The sequence below is a fragment of the Leuciscus leuciscus genome (assembly GCF_965113295.1).
Source record: "Leuciscus leuciscus genome assembly, chromosome: 24".
Lineage (NCBI taxonomy): Eukaryota > Metazoa > Chordata > Actinopteri > Cypriniformes > Leuciscidae > Leuciscus > Leuciscus leuciscus.
In genome coordinates, this window is record NC_138723.1 from 24,824,232 (window position 1) to 24,843,155 (window position 18,924).

At 39.0% G+C, this 18,924-nt stretch overlaps 2 protein-coding genes across 2 annotated transcripts; both read left to right on the forward strand.

Annotated features, from left to right (window-relative positions):
- Positions 1 to 28: 28 nt before the first annotated feature.
- On the forward strand, positions 29 to 8,107 carry ei24 (EI24 autophagy associated transmembrane protein). Its single transcript, XM_082157886.1, has 11 exons — positions 29 to 150; positions 730 to 860; positions 1,489 to 1,634; positions 1,784 to 1,844; positions 1,937 to 2,003; positions 2,089 to 2,213; positions 4,318 to 4,437; positions 4,542 to 4,653; positions 4,747 to 4,858; positions 6,415 to 6,489; positions 6,585 to 8,107. The coding sequence occupies exons 2-11, from the start codon at positions 819 to 821 to the stop codon at positions 6,745 to 6,747; spliced, it is 1,023 nt and encodes a 340-aa protein (XP_082014012.1). The 5' UTR covers positions 29 to 150; positions 730 to 818; the 3' UTR covers positions 6,748 to 8,107.
- Positions 8,108 to 9,436: 1,329 nt separating this feature from the next.
- On the forward strand, positions 9,437 to 18,736 carry stt3a (STT3 oligosaccharyltransferase complex catalytic subunit A). The gene is made up of 18 exons (XM_082157844.1): positions 9,437 to 9,577; positions 10,213 to 10,335; positions 10,416 to 10,476; positions 10,557 to 10,678; positions 11,629 to 11,774; positions 12,498 to 12,588; positions 14,201 to 14,307; positions 14,456 to 14,620; positions 14,713 to 14,893; positions 15,009 to 15,164; positions 16,026 to 16,117; positions 16,216 to 16,371; positions 16,453 to 16,641; positions 16,741 to 16,857; positions 16,970 to 17,072; positions 17,206 to 17,394; positions 18,146 to 18,261; positions 18,354 to 18,736. The coding sequence occupies exons 2-18, from the start codon at positions 10,248 to 10,250 to the stop codon at positions 18,390 to 18,392; spliced, it is 2,118 nt and encodes a 705-aa protein (XP_082013970.1). The 5' UTR covers positions 9,437 to 9,577; positions 10,213 to 10,247; the 3' UTR covers positions 18,393 to 18,736.
- Positions 18,737 to 18,924: the final 188 nt, after the last annotated feature.

Genomic DNA, 18,924 nt, shown 5'->3' on the forward strand with positions numbered 1-18,924 from the left:
TAAAAACTACAAATCCCTTCATGTGTCAGATCACCCCGCGCATGCGCAGCAGCACTGGCCTGATGCTGTTTTGTTGAGAGCTTGAGAACAGAGAGTGAAACTTCAAGGCTTCAGGTGAAGAGAAGATTTTAGCCTAAATAGGCACATGAGGTACGATGTGCTGAATTGATATGCATATATGTTTTTTATGGTAATATGTGTTCGTTAATAGTCAGATAATGTTGTTTTTTGTTGTAGTTAGCTGCTCAGCTAATGATCTACTGGCTAATGCTGCTGGTTTTGTTGTTTACTAGAAATCTGGTCCATCAAACTGCTTCGTGACAGTGTTCTCTGATTATCACAATTATATCAATCTAATTTGACCTGAAATATCAAGACGTCTTTTAGAGATATGGAGAGTTTTCTTTGCACCCAGCTTTAGTTCTAATCAAAATATCTTACAAAAACATGTTTGTTAGTATATATGTGTGACCCTTGACCTCGATCACGTAGAGTTCTATTAGGGGATGTTTTCAACGTACATCATGTCATGTCATTTCAGACGTGGACCTTTAAATTTCATCTATTAAAATTAAAGAAACTTTATTTAAATGCTTTCTTTTACTTTGTTTTTCAGTTTGTTTTCAAAGCTGCTGGATCAAATTTGTAGATCAAATGGTTTTACACTCAAATTAAAGCATGAAAATGATATGAAGCCACAGCGATTAAGAGTTATTTTTCTCTGTACAGTTTGCAGACGTGTCCTCGTCCTGTCATGAGATCTTGCCTGGCCCCTGGCTGCCCCTCCTGCAGTTGATGACTCTGCAGCCGGTGTGGAGATGACGGACAGTGTCAGAGCATTTGTCCGCAATGTTGCGACGGTCAGCACCTAATTTTATTTCTGATCAACGTTATGATTTAATGTCTCATGACTTGAATGATTTCTACATCATAAGTTTGCATTTGTTTCAAAACAGAGAGTTTTTCTTTACATTAAGATCAGCAGTGTTCTGTACAACGAACACAGAACAAAATTCACAACATTACATTCCAAATATAATCAAATAAATAATTTATGTATATTTAGAAACAGAAAGATGAGAAAATATATAATAATAATAAAAAAAAAACAATAAATAATTACAGATGTTAATTATTGAGAATATTTTTAGATGAAATAAACCTATTCATCAAAAATCCTGTAAAAATAATCACTGTTTCCACAAGTGTTTTCAACATTGATAATAGTCAGAAATGTTTCTTGATCAGCATATCAGCATATTAGAATGATTTCTGAAGGATCATGTGACACTGAAGACTGGAGTAATGATGCTGAAAATTCAGCTTTGTCAAGACAGGAATAAATGACATTTAACAAGCTGTAATAATATCTCGCAATATTACTGTATTCATTATATTTATAATCAAATAACATAATTCGATCGATTTTTAACATCATTCACACAAGTTTGCGTCAATCTAAGTGGCAATCTTTTTGTTTCATTTCAGGGGATCAAGGACTCCATCCTGGGCATTGGAACCATTTCCAAGCTCGATGCTCGTATTCAGCAGAAGAGGGAGGAGCAAAGGAGGCGCAGGACGTGCGGGGCCCTGGCGATGAGACGGGCTCAGAGCGAGGAACGGAAACAGGACAGGTAAATGTGCCATTTCACCCCTTTTAGTCACGGACCCTCCCGATGATGAAAATGATGTCATGCGACAGTGGACCGTTTCAGAACGTGGATGGCTGAAGTATACTTTGAGCTTTATACTAGAGGTCCTGATAAAATGTTTCCTTTAACAGTGAACCGAAACTAGCAAGTCGAATTTTCCAGTGCTGCGCCTGGAATGGAGGTGTATTTTGGGTACGTTTCTCTGTCTCTTGTTGGTCAGCTATGGTTTGATCTGTGTGTTTCACTATTATATTTATAAAAATCGAATTTCTTTTATCTCACAGCTAAGTCTGTTCCTGTTTTATCGAGTGTTTATCCCGCTGCTGCAGACCATCACTGCTAGAATCATAGGTACGCGCCTCCTTTATAGAAGTTTCATGCCAAATACTCCAGATATTTCTTTGTTTTTATGCTTCTCCTACTGATCTGTTTTCAGGTGACCCTTCTCTGCATGGTAATGTGTGGTCCTGGCTGGAGTTCATTCTGACATCTGTATTCAGTGCTCTCTGGGTTCTGCCTCTCTTTGTGCTTAGCAAGATAGTCAACGCCATTTGGTTCCAGGTGAGACTATTTTTCACACATGGTTTTGATCCTGTATGGTGTAGAAATCAGAATTCTTTTAATCAAGCAGTTTATTAGAGCAAAACAACAATCTAGTCGGCATACTAGACACTACCAGATAAGTGGGTTGAGGCAAGTTGGAGCTAAACTCTGCAGGACAGAGGACACCCCTGGTCTATACAGTGAGGAAAATAAGTATTTGAACACCCTGCTATTTTGCAAGTTCTCCCACTTGGAAATCATGGAGGGGTCTGAAATTGTCATCGTAGGTGCATGTCCACTGTGAGAGACATAATCTAAAAAAAAATAAAAAAATCCAAAAATCACAATATATGATTTTTTAACTATTTATTTGTATGATACAGCTGCAAATAAGTATTTGAACACCTGTCTATCAGCTAGGATTCTGACCCTCAAAGACCTGTTAGTCTGCCTTTAAAATGTCCACCTCCACTCCATTTATTATCCTAAATTAGATGCACCTGTTTGAGGTCGTTAGCTGCATAAAGACACCTGTCCACCCCATACAATCAGTAAGAATCCAACTACTAACATGGCCAAGACCAAAGAGCTGTCCAAAGACACTAGAGACAACATTGTACACCTCCACAAGGCTGGAAAGGGCTACGGGGAAATTGCCAAGCAGCTTGGTGAAAAAAGGTCCACTGTTGGAGCAATCATTAGAAAATGGAAGAAGCTAAACATGACTGTCAATCTCCCTCGGACTGGGGCTCCATGCAAGATCTCACCTCGTGGGGTCTCAATGATCCTAAGAAAGGTGAGAAATCAGCCCAGAACTACACGGGAGGAGCCGGTCAATGACCTGAAAAGAGCTGGGACCACCGTTTCCAAGGTTACTGTTGGTAATACACTAAGACGTCATGGTTTGAAATCATGCATGGCACGGAAGGTTCCCCTGCTTAAACCAGCACATGTCAAGGCCCATCTTAAGTTTGCCAATGACCATTTGGATGATCCAGAGGAGTCATGGGAGAAAGTCATGTGGTCAGATGAGACCAAAATAGAACTTTTTGGTCATAATTCCACTAACCGTGTTTGGAGGAAGAAGAATGATGAGTACCATCCCAAGAACACCATCCCTACTGTGAAGCATGGGGGTGGTAGCATCATGCTTTGGGGGTGTTTTTCTGCACATGGGACAGGGCGACTGCACTGTATTAAGGAGAGGATGACCGGGGCCATGTATTGCGAGATTTTGGGGAACAACCTCCTTCCCTCAGTTAGAGCATTAAAGATGGGTCGAGGCTGGGTCTTCCAACATGACAATGACCCGAAGCACACAGCCAGGATAACCAAGGAGTGGCTCTGTAAGAAGCATATCAAGGTTCTGGCGTGGCCTAGCCAGTCTCCAGACCTAAACCCAATAGAGAATCTTTGGAGGGAGCTCAAACTCCGTGTTTCTCAGCGACAGCCCAGAAACCTGACTGATCTAGAGAAGATCTGTGTGGAGGAGTGGGCCAAAATCCCTCCTGCAGTGTGTGCAAACCTGGTGAAAAACTACAGGAAACGTTTGACCTCTGTAATTGCAAACAAAGGCTACTGCACCAAATATTAACATTGATTTTCTCAGGTGTTCAAATACTTATTTGCAGCTGTATCATACAAATAAATAGTTAAAAAATTATACATTGTGATTTCTGGATTCTTTTTTTTAGATTATGTCTCTCACAGTGGACATGCACCTACGATGACAATTTCAGACCCCTCCATGATTTCTAAGTGGGAGAACTTGCAAAATAGCAGGGTGTTCAAATACTTATTTTCCTCACTGTATATGTGTGTGCATATGTGTATGTATATGTATATATATACACACACTGGTACTGTAAAAAAGTTTTTGTAATGTTTTTGAAAGAAGTCTCTTTAAATATTTTTGTGTAAAAGTGATACTTTTTCTTTACAGAATTCTGTAAACAGCATTTATTTGAAATAGAAATATTTTGTAATATTAATATAAATTCAGATAGATAGATGGATATATATATAATAGTAATTATTGAATTTGACAGAATCAGTGATCATATATCTGTTTTATAATATTTAAAATGTAGAGTTTTGAGTTTTGTTATGTTTTGTTGGGCAGGACATTGCTGATCTGGCGTTTGAAGTGTCTGGACGTAAAGCTCAGCCTTTTCCCAGCGTCAGCAAGATCATTGCAGACATGCTCTTCAATCTTCTGCTCCAGGCCCTCTTCCTCATACAGGTAGAAGATCGCTGAAATCTGTGATTTGATTCACTCAACTTGGTCATTTTTCTCTCTCTGCCTTTTTCAAACACGCCTCCTGTGCTTGTTTTTTATTTTTTCAGGGATGGATTGTGAGTCTCTTCCCCATTGATGCCATTGGTCAGCTGGTCAGTCTCCTGCACATGTCTCTGCTCTACTCGCTTTACTGTTTTGAATATCGCTGGTTTAATCACGGTAAGCTCTTGCTGAATCAATTTGACATCAGATCAGATTGTTGTTTAAACTTTTCCTGATTGAAAGTTTTTTTTTTTTTTATCTCTTCTGAAGGGATTGAAATGCACCAAAGGCTGTCAAACATTGAGAGAAACTGGCCGTATTATTTTGGTTTTGGTTTGCCCATGGCACTACTGACTGCGCTGCCCTCTTCATACATCGTAAGGTACAGTCAGAGTTTATTTCAACTCATTCTGACCCTGACCATCTTTTGTTCTGATTGTGTTTAATACTAACTCTGCTGGTGGGGTTCTCAATGCTGTATGATTTATCTTCAATTATTTATAGTTTTTATTTTATTTAAATGTTTCTATTTTATAAAAAAAAAAAAATATATATATTTTAGTTTTTTAAGCCACTCAATATTGCCATTCTATGGGGCTGTTTACACGACAACTAAAAAACTGAACTTTTTATGCGTTTTTTTAGCCATTAATTTACAAGACAACACCGTTTTGCGGGCCTGAAAACACAAACTTTTGAAAACGGGTTTCAAAGGGAAATTTTTGAAAATGATACCGTTATTGTGTCCATGTAAAATACAAAAATGTGAATTTGTGACGGTGACGTCACAGGAAAATTCGCAGTGCGCAAATCGGGGTCAGAAAGTTCATTCCATCCCATTTAATTGTGTGTTAACCAGATAATATCTCGTCAAGAAAAAAATGCCTACTTGTTGCGTCGTGTACTGTGAAAATCGCACCAGTTGTGGAGTCAAGTTTTTCAGGATTCCTGCAGGATCTCATACGTTTAAAAAAAAATAGACAACATCTGTTCAGATAGATACTGCTATCTGCTAAGTCTGTAGCATGACACAGGTCACAATTAATGCCAGATATCAAACTTCACCCAACTATTAAATCAGTAGTACCAACTACAGTATAGTTTTTCATTTTACAAAGTGACATCGCCAACTACTGGCCAGGCAGCAGAATTCAGCGTTTTAGTTGTTTTTGCAGGTCCGTGTAAACAGGTATCGTTTTGACAATGTTGCCGTCTGTACGCGAAAAACGCCCAGGAAAAACATTTCCGCTTTTAGTTATCGTGTAAATGTACCCTGTGTGACAAATGTTGGAATTTTTTGTTTTATTATTGTATTTCTGTAGCCTAGCAAGCCAGACCCACATCAAGATGTTGGGTCTGGGAACACACCATTGGCAGGGCTCAATCCGAGGGGCGGGATAAACGGTTGTCTACAACCAGCCAGAGCGTTTTCCCATCAGCGGAGCTAGTTGATAGATTAAACTTTTGCCGTAAATGGTCGGCAAAACTACGAATACATCTTCCTTTTTTAAGAATGACTTAAGTGACGTTCTTTGTTCTTTTCTCAAAGAAAAGCTTAACTCCAAGTCCTCCAGAGTCGCGGCCATAGCCGATTCGAAAGACCGCTGTTCGCCAGCAGCAGCAGCTATTCTTTGTTTTCAAGTAGCAGGGAACCGTCGCAACTCTGCCGTCATTATGTTAAGCCCGCCCACAGACTCTATACACGATGTGATTGGCCTGACTAGAGTTTGGTTTTTCCAGCTCGAAAGCCAATGGAGAGTTGCTAGACCACCCTGGCTGCAAAATGAAATTTGCTGCCGCTAGGGTGCGTCTAGATTTCTTGGCTAGTATTTCTGAGACATCCCTAGTGTTTTCCTCTGCTAAAATGTTTAGTATTATAGCAGCATGGATAATGTATCATTTCTGTGTCTCAGCTGAATCTTGTACTCTTTCCTCCAGCGGCTGTTTGTTCTCCATTCTCTTCCCGCTTTTCATCATCAGCGCTAATGAAGCAAAAACCCCAGTCAAACTCTAGTAAGTGTTTTCATTTTTTTGTTTTGTTTTGAATATTATTTATGAAAAAGCAGCAATTGTAATGTTCTACATCATTGTTTTTTCCAACGTCGCAGCCACTTCCAGCTCCGCCTCTTTTCCCTGGTCGTCCTCATCAGTAACAAACTGTTCCACAAGACGGTTCACATGCAGAGCTCCATCACGACCTCCACGTCCACAGAGAAACTGCCCTCACCTCACGTGTCCCCAACGCGCCAGCGACCTCTACCCCCCCAGTGACCTCTTTTAGGATTCCTAACTCTGTTCGGGTTGAGAGAGTCGGGCGGATAGGAAAATGATTAGGTTTGCGTCATCTGAATTTGAAAGTGTGTGTCGATGTTCTTCTGTGGGATGAATCAGACAGGTTAGTATTGTAATTGGCCGGTGTTCAAGACTGGATACACAAGGTCATGATTCTCTGTGTGATTTTTGTTTTTTTGGACTATTTTTGTACCCATGATGTGCCATTTGGGTGATTTGTAGAGACAGCACAAAGACCTCAGCATGCACATTTCCTGTGAACTGGCCCACCCTCTTCTTTTAGGCCCTGTAGTTTCTATCTCGACTCATTTTATCTATTTATGGCCTTCTTTTTAATTTTGTGTAATGACTTTTTCTGCCTTGTGTGGCCCAGACAAATGATAATGTGTTTATCAGTTAACACTAAGCTCTATGACATGCTTAAGTTAATGAAAGGGCCCCAACTTCCCCCAGTGGTTCATTTTTCTGCACTGAAAACTGAACTAGACTGAAAAACGATCAAATTGAAAGGCATCTTTATGCAAGGGATGTTTCTTGATCTAAAATGTTATCTGCTAGACTTTTTAAAGCTCATTACTTTATTGACTAGACATCATCTTAAAGGAATAGTTCAGCCAAAAATAAAAATTATATCATCATTTATTCTATTATCTGTGGAAAACATAAATAGAGATTTTGCAGAATGTTCATGCTGCTCAAGTCACTATATTCTTTTGTTGTATGAAATCGAGCCGTGCAAACGTTTTGTATTCCACAGAAGAACAACATTTGGAATTACATGAGAGTGAATAAATGATGACAGAATTTTGTTTTTTTGGTAAAAATATTCTACTAATGTAATAATGTAAAACTCAAAAGGGAGCTGCTTTTTATTTTGCTTCTTTTATAATGTGTTTTTATTTTGGGAATACCATGTCAACATGATCCAGTGTCGTCTGTAATGGTTCGGGGATGATTTTCAACAGTATGCACAAGTTTTATTCCTCTGCTGCTGTCAGGTGACACTGCCAAACTGTGTGACACATGTGAAACTGTCAGTTCTTTAAATGATCATGGATCCAGTTTCCGATGAATGCTGGCATGTCAAGTGGATATCTACTGGTGGTGTATGTTCCTGGAGTTCAGTACCTGAAACCTGTTTTCGAACATTTGAAACCGAAGCACATGCTAAACGCCCGTTTTGATGTCATTGTATCTATGGGGGAGGGTGGTGTGTATTTTAAAAAGGGTTGTAATTATTGTCAGGAGTCCATAGTGTTACACCTACAGACAGATATTTGTGAGTGACATTTTGTAAAAGTATTACATTTATTTCAATAAATTTGGTCTGTATACAGTACTTGTTTAGAGTGGATTTGTTATTTTACATTTTACGTTTATGCATTTGGCAGATGTTCCTATCAAAAGCGACTCAAAATGCCATCAACATACGCCTGCCCATACCATAACCCCACCGCCACCATGGGCCACTCGATCCACAACGTTGACATCAGCAAACCACTCACCCACACGACACCATACACAATGTCTGCCATCTGCCCTTTACAGTGAAAACCGGGATTCATCCGGGAAGAGAACAGCTCTCCAAATTGCCAGACAGCATCGAATGTGAGCATTTGCCCACTCAGGTCGGTTACGACGACGAACTGCTGTCAGGTCGAGACCCCGATGAGGACAACGAGCATGCAGATGAGCTTCCCTGAGACGGTTTCTGACAGTTTGTGCAGAAATTCTTTGGTTATGCAAACCGATTGTTGCAGCAGCTGTCCGGGTGGCTGGTCTCAGACGATCTTGGAGGTAAAGATGCTGGATGTGGAGGACCTGGGCTGGTGTGGTTACACGTGGTCTGCGGTTGGATGTACTGCCAAATTCTCTAAAACGCCTTTGGGAGACGGCTTATGGTAGAGAAATGAACATTCAATTCACGGGCAACAGCTCTGGTGGACATTCCTGCCGTCAGCATGCCAATTGCACGCTCCCTCAAAACTTGTGGCATTGTGCTGTGTGATAAAACTGCACATTTTAGAGTGGCCAGCCTAAGGCACACCTGTGCAATAATCATGCTGTCTAATCAGCATCTTGATATGGCACACCTGTGAGGTGGATGGATTATCTCGGCAAAGGAGAAGTGCTCACTAACACAGATTTACACAGATTTGTGAACAATATTTGAGAGAAATAGGCCTTTTGTGTACATAGAAAAAGTCTTAGATCTTTGAGTTCAGCTCATGAAAAATGGGGGCAAAAACAAAAGTGTTGCGTTTATAATTTTGTTCAGTGTTATACTTTAATTGTTTTTTGTTTTTCCTTTTCCTTTTCCTAATCTCATGTATCAGTCACAATACATCGGACGACTCAAGTCACTTTTTGTTGCAAGACAAAGCAGACAATTATCCTAAATAAACACTTTGCTTTGAAAATACTTTTTTCCCTTCTTGACATTATAAACGTGTACGTGAAATGTTATCTAATAATTAAAATAACATAAATATGTTATGATACTTGATCCTTGACATGAAACTTGAAAGTTCAAGTTTTAAAGTTGACTTGAGTGCAGCATGGACTCCACAGTGCTGACTGTCTTTCTCCCACTAGGACACGTCATATCTGGAGCGCCATGCGGAACTCGTCTTCTTGACACACTTGAATGACATCTCGAAGACCAATCAGCGGAAGCCATTCTTGTGGATTGCGACGCTGAGCCAATTAGCGCCCTCTCTACGTGGATGGGCGGGACTTAAACGTAGAGAGGGTTGTGTGTGAGAGTGTGGAAGGGCTGGGGAGAGTGAACAGCCGATGAATAAGACTGGTAATTGTGCAAATTTATATTTTTTAAGCTCATTTATCGCAACTATACGGGTTTGTTGTCATTATACATACTAATGTGCATTAAATAATACATTTACTTATGATAAAATAGCTTGTGAAAGTGTGACATAGGTGTGAATTAGCTAGCAGCTAATGAGCTAATGAAGAATTTAATAGTTTATTTTCACGAATAGTTTGTCAGGAAAACACAGTGTTAATGTGCATGTTGATGCTCTCTGAATTGATTTATCTGCCTGTACGTATGAGTTTAAGTATCAGTTAGTAGGATTTTGCTTAGGAATTGTGCACACACTGACTGTTCCTGTTTTCAGAGACATTACACTTTAATAGATGATAAAATGTGCAGATTGATCGATTTCTTAAACTGCTTTAACTTACCCCTAAAATTCGTATTTGACGCTTAATGGATTTAGAAAAACCTCTTTCATCAGGTAAAATAAATAAATAGCAGAATTGCATAATCATTTAGAAGTTTAAATTTGGAAAAATGTGTTTATTGCTTGTACATAGTTTGTTACTAAAGAAGTCCTATCCTACACTGGTCTTGCATTTCCCCCCCTGAAGTGTTATATTTTAAGTTACAATTCAACATGCTGTTGTTGTCCCTTTTGTCAGGTATCAAGAGTTAGTCCTGCCTCCTGTGTGTTAAGATGACCAAGATGGGTTTCCTGCGACTGTCCTATGAGAAACAGGACACCCTGCTGAAGCTGCTCATCCTGTCTATGGCAGCCGTCCTGTGTGAGTGGATGCATGTCCCTTTATATCAGAACTCCTGACTAGATGCCAACTGTCCTCTAATTCTTGTCATTTTCTTCCAGCGTTCTCCACCAGATTGTTCTCCGTGTTGCGGTTCGAGAGTGTCATCCATGAATTTGATCCGTAAGTACAGCTTTCGGGCCGTTATTTTGACAGCATCCCAAGAATCTGTTTAACTGAGTTTCCTGTTTGTTTAATGACAGGTATTTCAATTACCGGACCACTCGCTTCTTGACAGAAGAGGGTTTTTACAAATTCCATAACTGGTTTGATGATCGGGCTTGGTATCCACTTGGGAGGATTATAGGAGGCACCATCTATCCCGGTACAGCTGAAGGACACTCATTTCAAAATTAATAGCAACATACTTGCATTTCCATTGTTGTCTTGAGCCAAGTACCAAATCTCAGAATGCTTCAGTCAAGCTGCAACAATGTCATTTTATTTAATGAAATGTTGCCCTGGAAAATATTATTTCCAATAGAGAGGAATTCTTGTTGGCAGTGCTGATGTCACTTCCTTATTATTATTGCCCAAACATTAAACAAACCTCTAACCATTTGGATTAAAGGGATAGTTTACTCAAAAAAGAAAACGGTCATCATGTACTGACCCTCAAGTTGTTCCAAACCTGTAAGAGTTTCTTTCTTCTGTTGAACACAAAAGAAGATATCTTGAAGAATGTTGGTAATCAAACAGTCGACGGCAATTTGTCACTCCAGTCACGTGACGTTTATTTATTTACCACTTTATGTAATAGATTGCTTTAAAGCAAGCAGCTTTGCAGTATTAAACATGAAACAATAGTGTCAGTGTTGCTTTCAATTATAATTACAACTTCGATTTCTACTAGAAAGAAGCTCTACAGTTTGTTTGAAATGACGTCACACCAGTTTGTTCATAGATTTTGCTTAAAGTATATCTGGCATTTAAACTTTAATGTGTAACTTGATGTGTAACAGATTCATTAAATTGTGTAGTATCATTACTTTAATTTACTTAATTGGACTTTTTTTGCCTAATGAACATCAAAACTGGCAGAGATCTCATAAACTTGAACCATATTAAGGGACTCTGACTAGCAACACCCTAGCAACCAGCCAGAAAGCCTGGCATCCTCCTAGCAGCAGGCTTAAACCAGTAGCTTCTGTATATTAACCACCCTGTCATTTTGTTGGTGACTTTTGCATCTATTTAAAATCTATACATCACAATATAGAATACAGCTCTTTTTGCCAAATTAAATGTCTCGTGTTGTTTCTTCTTTGTCCACAGGGTTGATGATCACATCAGCGGCTCTGTATCACGTACTGCACTTCTTCCACATCACAATCGACATCCGCAATGTGTGTGTGTTCCTTGCCCCTCTCTTCTCCTCCTTCACCGCTATCGTCACCTACCACTTCACCAAAGAGCTCAAGGTGAGGTGAACCTCAGCACTCGCCCATCACACCCTAATCAGTGGTACCTGCTCATAATTTATATGAGCTTATATAAATCTAAAGGCTAGCCCATACTGAAAGATTTTTTTAATATTATAAAACTTTCAAAATGTGAGAGACCTCAAACTTGGCGATAAATAAAATCATAGATTTAACAGTTTTGTTCCTATAGTGTGTTGACACGCTATTCCATTCACAAACAACCAGAGTCCCGACTGTGAACATGAGAAATCTCGCAAAATCTCTTGCAGTCAAATGTGACTCTAGAGTAAATTAACATGGAGGACGACGGGCAAAAAGAAATGCTGATAATAATGTTTGGACTGCTTTTTATAGAAAATTCACAGAAAAAGAGAGAAAAAGGTTTGTGCTTGGCCTGCTGCACCTGTCAGCTCACTCTCTTATTTGGTATCGTTTCGTTCCATGTGACAATCTACAGAGTGTGTGTGCGTTTGTCCTCTGGGTTCCCCCACACAACAGAATTCTGATTGTAAATATTCAACATGTTGGATATTTATGATTTGAGATCGGTGTGGCCTCTTAACACACCTCACACCACAGGAAAATCTGGTACGATAATCTGTAGAACCATCAAGATAATCGGGACTTTACCTGGGATTGTCAGAAGGGTAGAGTTGGGCCCAGAATTGTCCAGATTTTCAACTAACGGCTCAATCTAACTGAAGTAACACTTTGTTTCAGGATGCGGGCGCAGGGCTTCTGGCTGCCGCCATGATCGCAGTCGTCCCTGGATACATCTCTCGTTCTGTGGCAGGCTCTTATGACAATGAAGGTACAGTCTTGTTTCAGAGGTATTGTGTATAATGTTATGTTTTTAATAAGTAGTCAACAAGAAGGTTTAGAATTTCTGTCAAAAGTTTGTGGTCGGTACGTGTTTTTTTGTTTTGTTTTTGCAAGAAATTAATACTTTTATTCAGCAAGGACCTATTAAACTGATCAAAAGTGACAAAGATTTATAATGTATATAAAGATTTATAATATGTTTTATAGTAAAGTAATAAAATTAAATATTTCTTTTCTTCTTTTGAACTTTATAATTATCAAAGAATCCTGGAAAAAAAAGTTGAACGATTTCCACAAAAATATACAGCAGCATGTTTTCAAACATTGAATAATAATAAATGTTTCTATAACACCAAATCAAAAAATTATTTCTGAAGGATCACGTGACGCAGAAGACTTTTCAGTTTCAGTTCAGTTCAGACACAGAAACTGAAATTCAGCTTTGCATCACAGGAATAAGTTGCATTTTAAAATAGAAAATTTAAAATGATTTAGTAATTTAAAAACAAAATCACATTGTTACTGATTTTTAAATAAATGCAGCCTTGGTGAGCATAAGAGACTACTTACAGACCCCCAAACTTTCGAACGGGGGTGTGTGTGTGGTTTATTAATTTTTAGTATACACATAAAACATTTATATGTTAACAATACATGCAGGGTTCCCACAAATCCTTGGAAGTTTGTGAATCTGTGACCCTCTGGTCTGCTAATATGTTATTTCGGAAACACTTCGTGGCCTACGTGTACTAGCCTGCTTGATTTGCGTTAGTTACGCGCAATTACGCGTTGCGTTAAGTGTTTCATGTGTGAGGTACTTTGTGTTGTACAAAACTAACAATGTATCTTACAAGGTAACACAATGTAACCTTAAGGCCAATTTATACTTCTGCGTCGAGTGTACGCCGTAGTGTACGTCGTAGGCTACGCACGTAGGCGACGCCGTCGTGAGCATTTATACTTCTGCGAATGTCTGTGTTGCTCTGCAGTTACACCGCCGAAACGCTAGTTGGCGCGGGTGGGTTTTAATGTTCCAGTTCCACTGTGTTTACATTCCTCGCGGCTGTTTTGAGTTTAGGTTTCTACGAGCAATGGCGACTGAAGGAGTCATACAGATGGCTGTATTTCCGCACTTCTTCAAGCAATCTCTCGGTCACTTGGTTTATTTCCATGGCTCTTCACTGATCTTCGGAATTTAAAAATGGCGGGCGGTGCAGAGTGCAGAAGATCATTCCGGAAATGGGTAGGAGGAAACGCGATGCTATCCAGCCGACCAATCACAGATCTTGCGGTCCGCGTCGCCGCGACGCGTAGTTACATTTTTGAGGAGGTGCGCGTCAGGGTACGGCGAAGGGTACGACGTATGGTACACGTCAATGCGTATGCTACGCCGTACCTTCTACGCGAACCCGACGCAGAAGTATAAATTGGCCTTTACTCTCACTTGAAATGTCCCCCCCCCCCATTAACTTCTTGAATTTGAGGGTATTGGATCTGGAAAGTCCTTGAATTTGAAGTTAACCAAGGTGTTGGGAACCCTATATATATTTATATTTAAAAAAATATCTAAAATATAATTTTGTTTCCTTTGGGATATGTAGGAATCGCCATTTTCTGCATGCTGCTGACGTACTACATGTGGATCAAAGCAGTGAAGACGGGCTCCGTTTACTGGTCATCCATGTGTGCGCTGGCTTATTTTTACATGGTGAGCCAAATTTCAGACCCATTGCCGTTTTGAATTGGGGTTGTTTTAGAGCAGATAATTTAATGTATGTTTTCAGTTGAATCATTATTTTATTTAAATACACAAGACAAGTGATTTCATTAACAACAACTTTGTGTGTTGGCATCAGGTGTCCTCCTGGGGTGGTTACGTGTTTCTGATCAACCTCATTCCGCTGCACGTACTGGTGTTGATGCTGACCGGCCGTTTCTCTCATCGCATCTATGTGGCGTATTGCACAGTCTACTGCCTGGGCACCGTCCTCTCCATGCAGATCTCTTTTGTTGGATTCCAGGTGAGAAGCTGAATATCAGCTACTAAATACGACTAATTGCTATCGTTATAAACTTCCAAATAGATAAGTAATCTCTCCCGCTCTTCCTGTAGCCAGTCCAGTCCTCTGAACACATGGCTGCATTCGGAGTGTTTGGCCTGTGTCAGATTCACGCTTTTGTGGATTACCTCCGGAGCAAGCTGAACACGCAACAGTTTGAAGTGTTGTTCAAGAGTGTCATTTCGTTTGTCGGTATCATCCTGCTCTCTGCTGGTGGTGTGCTCATGCTGACAGGTAATTAAAAAAAATTATTACATTTTTGAATTTAATAATAATGAAATGTTTTTTTTTTTTTTGGTCATTTAAATATTATTTTTAAATAGTTTGTTTTTGTATTGGCTTATGTTAGGGACAATCTCACCTTGGACTGGCCGTTTTTACTCTCTGCTGGATCCTTCATACGCCAAGAACAACATCCCCATCATCGCCTCTGTGTCTGAGCACCAGCCCACCACCTGGTCCTCCTACTACTTTGACCTGCAGCTTCTGGTCTTCATGTTTCCAGGTACAGCATCTTCCTGAGTTTCTATTTTAAATGAGTAACCTTTTTGCGTTCCCCCGAGAAACTTTGTGTTCACTCGCAAAGAACACAAACGTTTTTGCGAACGAACACAAAGTTTCTCTGGGGAACGGAAAATCATTGACTTATTATTTTTTCTCACATCTAATTCTTTTTTCTTTACCATGTCCCTTTAGAGAGGCTCCGTATGTTAGATCTGCACGATTCTGGATAAATTGAGAATCACTTTTTTTATTTCGAACAGACATCACGATTCTAAACAAAATAACGTAATTTACTGGAAGTTCTGACAAAATGTAAATTGCTGCAGTCTATTTAAAATGTTTTATTAATCTGAATTATATTTAAAAAAAAACTGTGTTTGATTCAATGACTTGCTCATAAATACTTCACTTTTTTCATTACTGGATGAATCAGTGTTTTTGAACAAATCTCTTGAATGAACAATTTAATGATAAATACATTTCACCTGTCAACACCTGGTGGTGTATCAGTGATAATATGATTATTTGTAACACCGGAATAATGATACCGTGTGTTTGAAAAGACTGTTTGTTAAAAACATTGACAGCCAATCAGAATCCATCCTGCTTTAAAGCGCTTGAGCATTTAAAGCTGCAGATGACAAAACTGCAGCACATGCTTAGAATAAACAGAATGATATTGTTTGCTGGTGTGGACTCAAATATAGTTGCCTTTATAGTTATCGGTCTTGGTGTGAACAGGCCATTATACCCACTAGAACATGCTGTTTCTAATAAAGAATAGAATAAAATAAAAAAAATATTAAAATAACACTGCATCAGATGTTATATCTGTTATATCTGTCATCTCTTGTTTCTCCAGTTGGCCTTTATTACTGCTTTAACAACCTCTCTGATGCCACAATTTTCATCATCATGTACGGCGTCACCAGCATGTACTTCTCAGCTGTCATGGTAAGACACTTTTACTTTATTTTGGTTTGAAGTTGGTTTATTGGTGTTTCTCTCTTCACAGTGGAAGCTCTGACCCTAGTTTTCTCTGTTCTGCTCAGGTCCGTCTTATGTTGGTCCTGGCCCCCGTCATGTGCATCCTGTCTGGCATTGGCGTTTCTCAGGTCCTCACCACCTACATGAAAAACCTGGATGTCAGCCGACCTGACAAGAAATCCAAGAAGCAGCAGGACGCCACCTACCCAATCAAGAATGAGGTACGATCAATGCTCTGTTTAATCTTTCTCAGTTTTGCTTGTGTCATTGGTTCACTCAGTGATGCTCTGATTGGTCCGTAGGTGGCGAGTGGGATGATTCTGGTCATGGCATTCTTCCTCATCACATACACTTTCCACTCCACCTGGGTGACCAGCGAGGCTTACTCCTCCCCCTCCATTGTGCTCTCCGCTCGCGGTGGTGACGGCAGTCGCATCATCTTCGATGACTTCAGAGAGGCTTATTACTGGCTCAGACACAACACACCGGAGGTCGGTGGGATCCATCAATCCATTGGCCATCATAAACTTCCTGTTTCTTTTGATTCCGAACAGTTTTGCTAATCTCACATTGCTTTTGTTTGTGTACAGGATGCTAAAGTCATGTCGTGGTGGGATTATGGGTATCAAATAACAGCGATGGCCAATCGAACGATTCTAGTTGACAACAACACTTGGAATAACACTCACATCTCCAGAGTTGGTCAGGTGATTAAGGAATATAGTTTTGCTGTTTACAATTTTTATAATGAGATATATAGTGGATTAAATATATTGTAGGCATTTTTCTAAAACATTTTTTTTCTAAATATCTTTGCAGGCTATGGCCTCCACAGAGGAGAAAGCCTATGAGATTATGAGAGAACTGGATGTTAGCTACGTCCTGGTGATCTTTGGTGGATTGACGGGATATTCATCTGATGGTACGGGCTTAGATTAATTTTGAACCACCGAAGCAGCTTTGTGGTCCTTAACGTTTGAGTTGTAATATCTAGATTGGTTGAAACCTGAATGAACATGTAAAAAATGTCATAAGTTTACATGAATTTCTTTTAGACATCAACAAGTTCCTGTGGATGGTCCGTATCGGGGGCAGCACGGACACAGGGAAGCACATAAAGGAACACGACTACTACACGCCCACCGGAGAGTTCCGTGTGGACCGCGAAGGGTCCCCCGTCCTGCTCAACTGTCTCATGTACAAGATGTGCTACTATCGCTTTGGCCAGGTCTACACCGAAGCCAGTGAGTATCTACTTGTTCAGCTACTTACAATATTTGCTCCGTTTGATGTTTTTCCAGTTAACATTGTGACGCCCACTTTTAATGATCCTGCATTACGTTTTGTCTTGTTGGGAAAAAATAAATATATACAGTGTGTGTGTGTGTGTGTGTGTGTGTGTGTGTGTGTGTGTGTGTATATATATATATATATATATATATATATATATATATATATATATATATATATATATATATATAATAATATAATATAATATAAATAAATATATATATATATATGGTATGTATATGTGTTATTAATATACATTAATATCATTTACTGTTATTTTATTAAATATAATTATGTTGGTATTTCATATTATTTTGAGTATTTTATTGTTTTGATTACAGTAATATTGTTTTATTATAATTTTCATATTGATCAATATTATATTGAACTATTTTAATTTTATATTATTTTTATTTCTTAATTATTATTTTATTTAACATGAATTTGTTTAATATTATTTTATATATAATATTTTATTTTCTTATTGATTCAAATTTCCAATTATATTGAATATTTGTATTATTTAATGTTATTTTATTATGTTAATAAAATTATATAATATAATATTTTCACTTACGAATAAGTGTCATTACAGAAGTACATTAGGTTGCAAGTGCTGTTTCATGTTAACTTTAATTCATGGTTTTAACAAAAAAAATCGAAGAAGTTTTGGACGACTAGAACTATGTTTACCTTTCATTTCAGAGCGTCCTCCTGGTTACGACAGAGTTCGTAACGCTGAGATTGGCAACAAGGACTTTGAGCTGGATGTGCTGGAGGAAGCGTATACTACAGAGCACTGGCTCGTCAGGATATACAAGGTAAACTTGAACTCACCTGTGCATCTTTAACTGTTGTTGTCCTTCCAAAGCTTCCTAACTTCCAATGATGATCTCCTGCTTTGCCTCCATAGGTCAAAGACCTTGACAACCGTGGCCTCTCAAGAACGTAAAGCTCTAAATCCCACCCCCCTCTCTCGAACACACAGCACTGAACGTCTGCTGTCCCCCATCCCACGATCTGAGGAGAAAGCGTGGAAACTTTTTTTATACTTTTGTTGTAATTGCTGAAAGAGATTTTCTTTTCATACCTTTTTTTTCTTGGTTTGTTTTTTAAATTTGATCTTCAAATATGATGTTTTGTCTGTACTCGGGCAGAAAGGTGTCAAATGATCACCTGAAAAGGTGAGGGATAAATGTTTAAAAATGTTCAGAAGTCATTTCTCCAATCAACTGGCCAGATAACTATTTGATTTGTCTTTAAATGGGTGAATAAAGGAGTGACTGGGAGAAAATTGATCAGTGTCTTTCTTTTTAACCAATAAAAGCACATGCAAGCCCAAGTTTGCCCCAATCAATATCACACCCCCAATATGCTTAGACCAAGATTTGTAGGTCTGAGAACCAAGCAGTCGATTTTAATGCATTGAAATTGAACGGATTTCCCCCCCATACATACATAAAAAATAATCTTTAAGTTATAAT

Bases quoted from the DNA above. Each gene is read 5' to 3' on its own strand.
- ei24 (XM_082157886.1), top strand. From the start codon at position 819: ATGACGGACAGTGTCAGAGCATTTGTCCGCAATGTTGCGACG. The intron at 4,859-6,414 runs GTACAGTCAGAG...TCTTTCCTCCAG, and splicing joins CCCTCTTCATACATCGTAAG to CGGCTGTTTGTTCTCCATTC. The intron at 6,490-6,584 runs GTAAGTGTTTTC...CCAACGTCGCAG, and splicing joins AAAACCCCAGTCAAACTCTA to CCACTTCCAGCTCCGCCTCT.
- stt3a (XM_082157844.1), top strand. From the start codon at position 10,248: ATGACCAAGATGGGTTTCCTGCGACTGTCCTATGAGAAACAGGACACC. The intron at 14,894-15,008 runs GTAATTAAAAAA...GGCTTATGTTAG, and splicing joins TGGTGTGCTCATGCTGACAG to GGACAATCTCACCTTGGACT. The intron at 15,165-16,025 runs GTACAGCATCTT...TTGTTTCTCCAG, and splicing joins TCTGGTCTTCATGTTTCCAG to TTGGCCTTTATTACTGCTTT.